This window comes from Orcinus orca, chromosome X (assembly GCF_937001465.1).
Source record: "Orcinus orca chromosome X, mOrcOrc1.1, whole genome shotgun sequence".
Lineage (NCBI taxonomy): Eukaryota > Metazoa > Chordata > Mammalia > Artiodactyla > Delphinidae > Orcinus > Orcinus orca.
The window spans coordinates 116,800,062-116,813,379 of record NC_064580.1 but is presented as its reverse complement, the minus strand read 5'-3'; the positions used below and the strand labels follow the sequence as shown (position 1 = coordinate 116,813,379).

The 13,318-nt window shown below is 45.5% G+C and overlaps 1 protein-coding gene and 1 pseudogene across 1 annotated transcript; one reads left to right on the top strand and one right to left on the bottom strand.

Annotated features, from left to right (window-relative positions):
• LOC101282499 (dolichyl pyrophosphate Man9GlcNAc2 alpha-1,3-glucosyltransferase-like) lies at positions 1-7,682 on the bottom strand (annotated as a pseudogene).
• Positions 7,683-12,073: 4,391 nt separating this feature from the next.
• Positions 12,074-13,318, top strand: LOC101277529 (retrotransposon Gag-like protein 8). Its single transcript, XM_033403691.2, has one exon. It carries the CDS (start codon positions 12,122-12,124, stop codon positions 12,461-12,463), a length of 342 nt encoding a protein of 113 aa, XP_033259582.1. The 5' UTR covers positions 12,074-12,121; the 3' UTR covers positions 12,464-13,318.

Here is a 13,318-nt window from a genome sequence, read left to right as displayed (position 1 = left end):
AGCCAACTAGAGTAAATTTGAATCCTTTGGGAGAGGGCTGAAGTGTTCATTTTACATACAGGAAGCAGGCTGAAAAATGTAAAACAAAAGCTGATTATTATGTGGATGTGATGTGGCAGAATATCCTTGATGTTCAGAAAGACACTGAAGCCGCACCAGATATTGGCTCATTTATCCTCAAGTAATCCACGATCACCTGGAAAGAGTCTTCTCAGAACTTGCAGGGTTTGTTCCCTTTCTGTAAAGGATGACAGCCAGCAGAGAATGAAGGAAGCCACAACAGTACAAGCTAGCTTAATTAACAAACCAAATCCCTTTCCTTTGAGGCCTTTTTAAAAAACACTTTCCAGGTTAAAAAAAGACGCAAGAGAGAAGAGATATGGGAACATATGTATATGTATAACTGATTCACTTTGTTATAAAGCAGAAACTAACACACCATTGTAAAGCAATTATACCCCAATAAAGATGTTAAAAAAAAAAGGTAAGGGGTGGTAAAAATTTCAACTGTTTATATTTTATAGCTAAGCAAAATGACAGTGACCCTAGCACATTCTAGTCAGAAGATACTCCAAGAATACCACACAAAGCAAAGCCAAGACTCACAGAATTATACTGAAAATGTCCATAGTTGATTAGAATGAGGCCTGGGCACAGCGATATGCATAGTGCATTAGCAATCTTTTTCTTATTTGAGATTTCTTTTAAACAACAACAGTACAAAACCACTCCAGGTATGTCAATCAGCCAATCAGCAATTAACACAGTTGTACACATCAAGAGTTTATCTCTGGGTGCTGGGAAGATGGCGGAAGAGTAAGACGCGGAGATCACCTTCCTCCCCACAGATACACCAGAAATACATCTACACGTGGAACAACTCCTACAGAACACCTACTGAATGGTGGCAGAAGACCTCAGACCTCCCAAAAGGCAAGAAACTCCCCACCTACCTGGGTAGGGCCAAAGAAAAAAAGAAAAAACAGAGACAAAAGAATAGGGCCGGCACCTGCACCAGTGGGAGGGAGCTGTGAAGGAGGGAAAGTTTCCACACACTAGAAGCCCCGTCGCGGGCGGAGAATGCAGGAGGCGGAGGCGGGGAGCTTCGGAGCCGCGGAGGAGAGCGCAGCAACAGGGGTGCGGAGAGCAAAGCGGGGAGATTCCCGCACAGAGGATCGGTGCCGACCGGCACTCACCAGCCCGAGAGGCTTGTCTGCTCACCTGCCGGGGCGGGCGGGGCTGCGAGCTGAGGCTCGGGCTTCGGTCGAGCGCAGGGAGAGGACTGGGTTTGGCGGCTCGAACACAGCCTGAAGGGGTTAGTGCGCCTCGGCTGGCCGGGAAGGAGTCTGGGGAAAAGTCTGCACCTGCCGAAGAGACAAGAGACTTTTTCGTACCTCTTTGTTTCCTGGTGCGCGAGGAGAGGGGTTTAAGAGCGCTGCTTAAAGGAACTCCAGAGACGGGCGTGAGCCGCGACTAAAAGCACGACCCCAGAGACGGGCGGTAGACGGTAAGGCTGCTGCTGCCGCCACCAAGGGGCCTGTGTGCGAGCACAGGTCACTATCCTCACCTCCCTTCCGGGAAGCCTGTGCAGCCCGCCACTACCAGGGTCCCGGGATCCAGGGACAACGGCCCAAGGAGAACGCACCACGCGCCTCACGCTGGTGCAATGTCACGCCGGCCTCTGCCGCCGCAGACCTGCCCCGCACGCCGTGCCCCTCCATCCCACCCCCCGCTCCCTGGCCTGAGTGCGCCAGAGTGCCCGAATCAGCGGCTCCTTTAACCCCGTCCTATCTGAGCAAAAAGCAGACGCCCTCCAGCGACCTACACGCAGAGGCGGGGCCAAATCCAAAGCTGAGCCCCTGGGAGCTGTGAGAACAAAGAAGAGAAAGGGAAATCTCTCCCAGCAGCCTCAGGAGCAGCGGATTAAAGCTCCACAATCAACTTGATGTACCTGCATCTGTGGAATAAATGAATAGACAACGAATCATCCCAAATTGAGGAGGTGGACTTCGAGAGCAAGATCTATGATTTTTCCCCTTTTCCTCTTTTTGTGAATGTGTATGTGTATGCTTCTGTGTGAGATCTTGTCTGTATAGCTTTGCTTCCACCATTTGTCCTAGGGTTCTATCCGTCCATTTAAAAAAATTATTTTTTCTTAATAATTAATTTTAATTTTAATAACTCTATTATACTTTTCTTTCTTTCTTTCTTTCTTTCTTTCTTTCGTTCATTCGTTCCTTCCTTCCTTCCTTCCTTCCCTCCTTTAGACAACGAAACATCCCAAATTGAGGAGGTGGACTTTGAGAGCAATATTTATGAGTTTTTCCCCTTTACCTCTTTTTGTGAGGGTGTATGTGTATGCTTCTGTGTAAGATTTTGTCTGTATAGCTTTGCTTCCACCATTTGTCCTAAGGTTCTATCCGTCCCTTTTTTTTCCCAAATAATTATTTTTTAATTCAATAACTTTATTATACTTTATTTTATTTTACTGTATCTTCTTTCTTTCTGTCTTTTTTCCTTCCTTCCCTCCTTCCTTCCTTCCTTCCTTCCTTCCTCCCTCCCTCCCTCCCTCCCTCCTTTCTTTCCTTCTTGCCTTCTTTCCTTCTTTTCTTCTTTCTTTCTTTCTTTCTTCCTACTTCTACTAATTCTCTCTACTTTCTCTCCCTTTTATTCTGAGCCATGTGGATGAAAGGCTCTTGCTGCTCCAGCCAGGAGTCAGGGCTCTGCCTCTGAGGTGGGAGAGCCAATTTCAGGACACTGGTCAACAAGAGACCTCCCAGCTCCACATAATATCAAACGGCAAAAATCTCCCAGAGATCTCCATCTCAACACCAACACCCAGCTTCACTCAACGACCAGCAAGCTACAGTACTGGACAACCTATGCCAAACAACTAGCAAAACAGGAACACAACCCCACCCATTAGCAGAGAGGCTACCTAAAATCATAATAAGTCCACAGACACCCCAAAACACACCACCAGACGTGGACCTGCCTACTAGAGAGACAAGATCTAGCCTCATCCACCACAACACAGGCACTAGTCCCCTCCACCAGGAAGCCTACACAACCCACTGAACCAACCTTAGCCGCTGGAGACAGACATCAAAAACAACGGGAACTACGAACCTGCAGCCTGCAAAAAGGAGACCCCAAACACAGTAAGATAAGCAAAATGAGAAGACAGAAAAACACACAGCAGATGAAGGAGCAAGATAAAAATGCACCAGACCTAACAAATGAAGAGGAAATAGGCAGTCTACCTGAAAAAGAATTCAGAATAATGATAGTAAAGATGATCCAAAACCTTGGAAATAGAATGGACAAAATGCAAGAAACATTTAACGAGGACCTAGGAGAAATAAAGATGAAACAAGTAACGATGAACAACACAATAAATGAAATTAAAAATACTCTAGATGGGATCAATAGTAGAATAACTGAGGCAGAAGAATGGATAAGTGACCTGGAAGATAAAATAGTGGAAATAACTACTGCAGAGCAGAATAAAGAAAAAGAATTAAAAGAACTGAGGACAGTCTCAGAGACCTCTGGGACAACATTAAATGCACCAACATTCGAATTATAGGGGTTCCAGAAGAAGAAGAGAAAAAGAAAGGGACTGAGAAAATATTTGAAGAGATTATAGTTGAAAACTTCCTTAATATGGGAAAGGAAATAGTTAATCAAGTCCAGGAAGCACAGAGAGTCCCATACAGGATAAATCCAAGGAGAAATACACCAAGACATATATTAGTCAAACTGTCCAAAATTAAACACAAAGAAAGCATATTAAAAGCAGCAAGGGAAAAACAACAAATAACACACAAGGGAATCCCCATAAGGTTAACAGCTGATCTCTCAGCAGAAACTCTCCAAGCCAGAAGGGAGTGGCAGGATATACTGAAAGTGATGAAGGAGAAAAACCTGCAACCAAGATTACTCTACCCAGCAAGGATCTCATTCAGATTTGATGGAGAAATTAAAACCTTTACAGACAAGCAAAAGCTGAGAGAGTTCAGCACCACCAAACCAGCTTTACAACAAATGCTAAAGGAACTTCTCTAGGCAAGAAACACAAGAGAAGGAAAAGACCTACAATAATGAACCCAAAACAATTTAGAAAATGGGAATAGGAACATACATATCGATAATTACCTTAAATGTAAATGGACTAAATGCTCCCACCAAAAGACACAGACTGGCTAAATGGATACAAAAACAAGACCCATATATATGCTGTCTACAAGAGACCCACTTCAGACCTAGAGACACATACAGACTGAAAGTGAGGGGATGGAAAAAGATATTCCATGCAAATGGAAACCAAAAGAAAGCTGGAGTAGCAATTCTCATATCAGACAAAATAGACTTTAAAATAAAGACTATTAGAAGAGACAAAGAAGGACACTATATAATGATCAAGGGATCGATCCAAGAAGAAGATATAACAATTGTAAATATTTATGCACCCAACATAGGAGCACCTCAATACATAAGGCAAAAACTAACAGCCATAAAAGGGGAAATCAACAGTAACACATTCATAGTAGGGGACTTCAACACCCCACTTTCACCAATGGACAGATCATCCAAAATGAAAATAAATAAGGAAACCCAAGCTTTAAATGATACATTAAACAAGATGGACTTAATTGATATTTATAGGACATTCCATCCAAAAACAACAGAATACACATTTTTCTCAAGTGCTCATGGAACATTCTCCAGGATAGATCATATCTTGGGTGACAAATCAAGCCTTGGTAAATTTAAGAAAATTGAAATTGTATCAAGTATCTTTTCCGACCACAAGGCCATGAGACTAGATATCAATTACAGGAAAAGATCTGTAAAAAATACAAACACATGGAGGCTAAACAATACTCTACTTAATAACGAAGTGATCACTGAAGAAATCAAAGAGGAAATAAAAAAATATCTAGAAGCAAATGACAGTGGAGACACGGCAACCCAAAATCTATGGGATGCAGCAAAAGCAGTTCTAAGAGGGAAGTTTATAGCAATACAAGCCCACCTTAAGAAGCAGGAAACATCTTGAATAAACAACCTAACCTTGAACCTCAAGCAAGTAGAGAAAGAAGAACAAAAAAACCCCAAAGGTAGCAGAAGGAAAGAGATCATAAAAATCAGATCAGAAATAAATGAAAAAGAAATGAAGGAAACAATAGCAAAGATCAATAAAACTAAAAGCTGGTTCTTTGAGAAGATAAACAAAATTGATAAACCATTAGCCAGACTCATCAAGAAAAAAAGGGAGAAGACTCAAATCAATAGAATTAGAATTAGAAATGAAAAAGGAGAAGTAACAACTGACACTGCAGAAATAAAAAAGATCATGAGAGATTACTACAAGCAACTCTATGCCAATAAAATGGACAGTCTGGAAGAAATAGACAAATTCTTAGAAATGCACAACCTGCCAAGACTGAATCAGGAAGAAATAGAAAATATGAACAGACCAATCACAAGCGCTGAAATTGAAACTGTGATTAAAAATCTTCCAAAAAACAAAAGCCCAGGATCAGATGGCTTCACAGGCGAATTCTATCAAACATTTAGAGAAGAGCTAACACCTATCCTTCTCAAACTCTTCCAAAATATAGCAGAGGGAGGAACACTCACAAATTCCTTCTACGAGGCCACCATCACCGTGATACCAAAACCAGACAAGGATGTCACAAAGAAAGAAAACTAGAGGCCAATATCACTGATGAACATAGATGCAGAAATCCTCAACAAAATACTAGCAAACAGAATCCAACAGCACATTAAAAGGATCATACACCATGATCAAGTGGGGTTTATTCCAGGAATGCAAGGATTCTTCAATATACGCAAATCTATCAATGTGATAAACCATATTAACAAATTGAAGGAGAAAAACCATTTGATCATCTAAATAGATGCAGAGACAGCTTTTGACAAAATTCAACACCCATTTATGATAAAAACCCTGCAGAAAGTAGGCATAGAGGGAACTTTCCTCAACATAATAAAGGCCATATATGACAAGCCCACAGCCAACATCATCCTCAATGGTGAAAAACTGAAAGCATTTCCACTAAGATCAGGAACAAGACAAGTTTGCCCACTCTCACCACTGTTATTCAACATAGTTTTGGAAGTTTTAGCCACAGCAATCAGAGAAGAAAAGGAAATAAAAGGAATCCAAATCGGAAAAGAAGAAGTAAAGCTGTCACTGTTTGCAGATGACATGATACTATACATAGAGAATCCTAAAGATGCTACCAGGAAACTACTAGAGCTAATCAATGAATTTGGTAAAGTAGCAAATGAAGCAACTGAGAAAGGATTAATCTCCAAAATATACATGCAGCTCATGCAGCTCAATAACAAAAAAACAAACAGCCCAGTCCAAAAATGGGCAGAAGACCTAAATAGACATTTCTCCAAAGAAGATATACAGACTGCCAACAAACACGTGAAAGAATGCTCAACATCATTAATCATTACAGAAATGCAAATCAAAACTACAATGAGATATCATCTCACACCAGTCAGAATGGCCATCATCAAAAAAATCTAGAAACAATAAATGCTGGAGAGGGTGTGGAGAAAAGGGAACACTCTTGCACTGGTGGTGGGAATGTGAATTGGTTCAGCCACTATGGAGAACAGTATGGAGTTTCCTTAATAAACTACAAACAGAACTACCATATGGCCCAGCAATCCCACTACTGGGCATATACCCTGAGAAAACCAAAATTAAAAAAGTGTCATGTACCAAAATGTTCATTGCAGCTCTATTTACAATAACCCGGAGATGGAAACAACCTAAATGCCCATCGTCGGATGAATGGATAAAGAAGATGTGGCACATATATACAATGGAATATTACTCAGCCATAAAAAGAAATGAAATTGAGCTATTTGTAATGAGGTGGATAGACCTAGAGTCTGTCATACAGAGTGAAGTAAGTCAGAAAGAGAAAGACAAATACCGTATGCTAACACATATATATGGAATTTAAGGGAAAAAATGTCATGAAGAACCTAGGGGTAAGACAAGAATAAAGACACAGACCTACTGGAGAACGGACTTGAGGATATGGGGAGGGGGAAGGGTGAGCTGTGATAGGGCGAGAGAGAGGCATGGACATATATACACTACCAAACGTAAGGTAGATAGCTAGTGGGAAGCAGCCGCATGGCACAGGGATATCGGCTTGGTGCTTTGTGACAGCCTGGAGGGGTGGGATAGTGAGGGTGGGAGGGAGGGAGACGCAAGAGGGAAGAGATATGGGAACATATGTATACGTATAACTGATTCACTTTGTTATAAAGCAGAAACTAACACACCATTGTAAAGCAATTATACCCCAATAAAGATGTTAAAAAAAAAAGAGTTTATCTCCTATCCACGTGATATAGAGAGAGCAATCTAGTCTGGTTTTATAAACTCTGCCATATATGCATCTAAGAGACAACAATAAGCTTAAGGGGTGAATAATCAAATCCCCAATATTGTACGTTTTTATCACTGCTGTTAAAATTCCCTTGTTTGGTAAATTATAAGTAATTTCTTTCCAGTGTCTCTCTGCTTCATAACCACCAAACATAGGAGGTTTTCCAGTGCTAGATGACCGGTTTATTGTAAAAGGATATAGCGCAGGAACAGCCAGATGGAAGAGATGCATAATGCCAGGTATGAGGAAAGGACACAGAGCTTCCACGCCCTCGCCAGGCGCACCACTCTCCCTGCATCTCCATGTGCCCACCAACCTGGGAGCTTCAAAATTATTGGGTTTTGACTCCTGCTTGTTCTCCATAAGGCTTCCACAGACATGAGAATGGCAAAGCCCAAATTCAGGATAGTGTTTACATGAGGGACAAATGTAGTCACTGTGTTTGAAGTTTTATTTCCTTAGCTGGGAGGTGAATATACAGACATTCCTTATACTGTTTCCCATACATTCCATACATTTTCATATTCCTGCTATACTTCATCAATAGAGAAAAAGAAAAAGGGAGATAATGAGGCAAGCAGGAACGCCCAAGAGTAAAATAATGGTATAGAGTGTATCTTTCAAATATTGGTGGAAAATAACTTGGAGCCTAGAATTCTACTTCCAGCCAAACATTCGAGTGTCAGCGTGAGTTAAATGCATTTTTAATACATGAGGTGTCTTTGTGTGTGTGTTTCCAGGAAGCAGACGCTGAGACAGACCCGTGAATATAAATAGCTTACTTGAGAGGGAATCCCAGGGAGCAGTGGTATGGATGTGGGGAAATGAGCCTTAGAAGGAAGGCAACCAGTTAAGGGGGATGATCTAGGAGGTGAGAGCTGTGGGTAACTGGAGCTTATTCAGAGAGGGGGGACTATGGGAGACTGTGTAGAATGCACCTCAAATCCATCTCAAGTATGGGACAAGGAAGCTGGCGTATGTAGCCACCAAAACCCCAACTATTATTTAATAAAGCTACTTCCAGGGGTAATAAATCTCTCGCACTTCCGGCTGGCTTTGGGTCATGTCCAGCATGCGCCAAGGGTGAGGAAAAAAACCCTAATGCAGAAAGTCATGGGTGGTTGTAGAAAGCAATTTAGTGGGTGTAGAGGTGAGACCTGGCTCTGAGGAGTCAGAATCTTTTTGGCATTGTCTGCAATACTCTACCCACTGTTTGTGTGAAATTTTCAATAAACTGGAATTACATTTCCTCTCTCAGTCTGATCATGTATTAAACATCGTACCAATTAGCACATTTAGTTGAAATTTGGTTTCAGGAACCCCAGTCCCAGAGAATTGTGAGATGACTTTTCAGCTGCCTAAGAAATGTTTGCATTGCAGAACTTAAAATCTTCTAGAGAAAAAGAGAGCAAGACCTCTGTGGTCTGTTCTGACTGAAGATGTGCCCACTGGGTGGGTGGGAACGGGTCTTTCCCTGGGATTTTATGAAAACCTTGGGCTGCAGGTGTCAGCAACTCAGTTCATGTCATCCAGTCTAAAGGGCCCCAAGCTGCAACGTGTCACATCCTGCCTGAGGGGTTCCTCAGCATGCAGAGGTCAAAGAAGCTCCCCTGGTCTTCCATAGCACCTGGAACTTTTTAATATCCCTATTATTAAGCTCTGTGTTAAGGAATGAGTCGCCCATTAGGGTGTGAGTTAGTCCCACCCAGCTATGCTCACCCTTATCCCAACCAGTATACTGTCCCCATAGTGTTGTTATCGAAAGTGGGGTCCGACTGCTCGCTGCTCTGAAGCCAATAAGAGGCAAGGCTGGTGGAAAGGAAAGTTTGCTTTACTTCGGAGGCTGGCAACCAAGGTGGGTGGCAGGGGAGAACTCCTGTCCAAAGGTCGACTCGACTCCCCGCCACTGACAGTCAGTGGGCAAGAGTTTCAGGGGTGTATAGGTGGAGGGAGGGGGCTACATGCAGAAACAGAACAGTCAGCTCTGACAGTCATCTGGAAATTGGTCATACGATGGTCTGATCAGTGACATCTTGATTGTTTCAAGTACAGTTAGTCTTCAGTTCCAGGGTCGGTTTATTCCCATTTCTTTGAGGACAGTTCTCGAAATTGTGGCAGCTTATGTCATGGCTACAGCCTGGTCATCATGTAGTTAACTTCTTCCACCTGGTGTGCGTTTCAGTATCTATAAGACAGCTCACAGGATACGGCTCAGAATATTATCTATAGCCCTTAAGGAGGAACTAACTTCGCTTAATGATTAAGTTATTATTATTTTGTCCTGTTTGACTGTTTTCCTTTGCTTCTAAATTTTCTCACTTCTCTGATTAAACTTATTCTTTGACTAAAGCTTTTCTACAGATAAAAGGCAGGTGGAAGACATGGGGGGAAGTGGGGAGGGAAGGACCATAGCGTCCTGCTCTGTTTCAGTGTGTATTCCTCTCTTCAGAGATTCTCAGAAATGCTGTTCTGGGTGGTGAGCAGCTTGTAAGGGACTGAGGAGTCAGATGAGCAGAAGTTCAGTGACATTTGGGGTATTATTACCAACTAGACTCCATTTCAGCCTCGCATAGCCACAGGTGGCAACAGATGGCCTTCCCAAGCATGTGATGGAAATCCAGTAATGGATCTTTGTCACAATTCAGATGTGGCTTGGATGCCTGGGTCCACTGGCTGCCCAGCCAAGTGTGCGGTGTCTTCCCTCAGCTGTTGGAGGTTCTCTGAGCTATCACCATCCACAGACCAGGGAGAACTTGGGGCTGGTTCAACCTCCCACCCTAACACCCCCAGAGGGACTCAGTGGCCATAAGAGGTGCCTGCTCTGGATAGAGGGGGCCTAGGTTTGGGGAAAGAGACATAACGGGAAGGGAGGTGTTACCTCAACAGAAAGGTAGGACCTACAGGGCAAAAACCAAGAGAAAACTTTGGGAATCTTGGAGGACTTTTCACATCTGCTTTCCATTTGGGATTAGCAAGTGTGCACAAACCAACCAACACACACTCATAAACAAACAGGCAAGGTGGATGTTTGCTCCTGACTGTAAGCTGAGGCAATACTACAGTTGACTTTAAGTGTTTTTTCACGTGTGGGGAATATTACCCTGGTTGCTTGATGTCCAATGTCACAGAACTAGTGTCTCACATACTTTGAATTTTTTTTTACTTGTGAATAATTCTGTATTAGCCGGGCCCACAAGAGATATTTTGCACTTGAAGGTCATCTGATCATCAAGCACTGTTGCAACTCAAGAAGGTGGAGACAAATTTGCTGTCACCTTGTTGGTATGGGGCAGCACCTAAGTCCATACCTCCTCTATCTCCTCACACAGGGAAAATTAACATCTTTAAGATGTTGTGCCATCCTATTTCAGACCTGGGTATGCATTTGTGTTTGCCTGAGTATTCCTGTATATCCCCTCGTTAGCATTTCAAAATGTTCTTTGACTTTTACGATTTTTCAAGTATATTCCTAGGCACTATTTTTTTAGTTGCTTTTCTGAATTGAGTCATTAAGAGTATTGTCTATTTTAACTGATTACTTTCTCAATTATATGAAAGCCTGTAAAGAATATATATTAATTTTGTACTCAGCCACACAAATGAATTCATATATAACCTGTAATGGTTAGTTTTCCCTCCTTCAACTGGTTAATGTCTTAGTTATTTCTTTCCTTTATTCTCACGTATGGAAATATATAACGTCATATTTGGAAAGCATCCAACACCTCTTACTTTTGTCTTTTGTTTTCTATACTGATAATCTTTTGATCTCTTAATATACCAAATTAAGAGATTTCTTATCATTTAACCCTCTTTACATTAACTGGTCATGGTGCAGGTGCATTATTCTCTGACTATGCTGCTCTGAATTATGTTGACCAATATTTGGGCCTTTCCTATTATGGTCAAGGCAACCACACCTACAACCAGCGGTGCGATACGTCTCCAACTGAGAGATGCAAAGATAAGTAGGAAAACGTGTTCACAGAACTGCACCCAAGTGGTGTACGGGTCGGAGGGTCGGCAAAGGTTACGCTAGGGCTGAGGGGCGGAAGGGGTGAAAGGGAGGACTCCTCAATTCCAAGAAGAGGAACTCCGTTCTCCACGTGCTGAGGCTCAGCCATAGTCCTGTAGAGAGAGAAGTCCTGGGCCCCTCCCCTCGTCTCCGCCCCTGGCCTGCGGCCCGCCTTGGGAAACCTAGGCTCCGCCCCTTCGTTTACGCCCCGCCCCTTCAAGCGCCCTTTGGCCACGCCCCTTTCCCCTTCGCGGGGCGGGGCCCTGGTCCTCTCCGAATTTAGCGTGCCCGCCCCACCCCGTGATGTGCCTGCGCACTGCGGACCACCCGCCTCGTCGGCTGAGCCTAGACCACTTAAGACTCCCGCATTCCGCCTCAGGAAACCTCAGCCCCGCCCCTCAGATTCTGACCCTCCGGGAGCGGGCGTTAGCCCCGCCTCTTTCCCCTACTCCCACCCCGCCCAACTCGGCCGCAGCGTCACGCCTGCGCTCTAGCAACCACCAGGCTCTGTGGGCGGAGCCGTGCAGCGTCAGGTACCGCCCATGGTCCCGCCCACCCCGGGCTCGGGTCCACCTCCGCACACACGCACTTCCCGCCACGCCTCCTCGCAGACTCTGCTGAGCCCTGGGGACACCAGCGAAGCGAGCAAGGCGCGATGGACGGCCGAGTGCAGCTGATCAAGGCCCTCCTGGCCCTGCCCATTCGGCCCCAGACGCGTCGGTGGAGAAACCCGATCCCCTTCCCCGAGACGTTTGACGGCGACACCGACCGGCTCCCGGAGTTTATCGTGCAGACGGGTGCCTACATGCTAGTGGACGAGACCCTGTTCACCAACGATGCCCTGAAGGTGACGTTCCTCATCACCCGGCTGACCGGGCCCGCCCTGCAGTGGGTGATCCCCTACATCAGGAAGCAGAGCCCCCTCCTCAACGATTACCGGGGCTTCCTGGCCGAGATGAAGCGGGTCTTTGGATGGGTGGAGGACGAGGACTTCTAGGCCGGGAGCCCCTCGGGCCTGGGGGCGGGTGCCCGGGGGAGGGTCCGCCGCGCCAGTCGCCGCCACCCAGATCGCCACAGGCGGCGTCCTCCCGCCGCGCCTCCCCTCTCCCTCGCCTTCGGGTCGCCTTGATCTCCCCCGCGCTCGTGTCCCCTCCCGCGTAGTGCTTGCCTTTGTTCCAGGAATAGCGCTCCAGGTTCCCGCTGCTGCCGCCGCTGGGCCTGGCTCTGGAGCGGCCGCTGCCCTCTCGGGCCAGCCCGGCCCCTCCCCTGCAGACTTGGACTCGGTCGTGCGCTCCAGCTGCAAGCCGGGCTCCTGTTACACACCGGACAGACCACCCTCAGCCCGGCCGCTGCCAACCGCCCGCCCTCTGCCAGACTCCCAGGCCCGCACATAGGTGCCCAGAGATCTGCGCTGCCACCGCCACCGCCATCCACCGCATCCCACCGACAGCCTGCAGCCTTCAGCGGTCTGGACTCGCCCGGGAGGTGTCTGAGCTGAGCACAGCCTCTGGACAATGCTTCCAACAGCTCGCCACCGCCCTGGAGGGGCTGGCCAGCCTTTCACCTTCGGCGGGACCCAGTCCCTCCCTCCTCCCAGAGACATCTTCTGCTCCTGCCAGGTGGCCGCCAGGTCCCAGGGGTGCCTGGCAGCCAAATCGAGTCACTCATTGTCTCCGGTGGACCTGTTCGTTTCGCCCAGAATCCAGTTCTCTTCTGAATGTGCAGCTGTCTCTCTGATGTGTGCCTTTTGTTCCACACAGTAACCCCTGCACTCTGCCCAGCTCTTCTACACTACCTGGACAAACGTCTTTTCCTTGTTTTCAATAAATGTCAGGCGCTGTTCAAAAAGAAA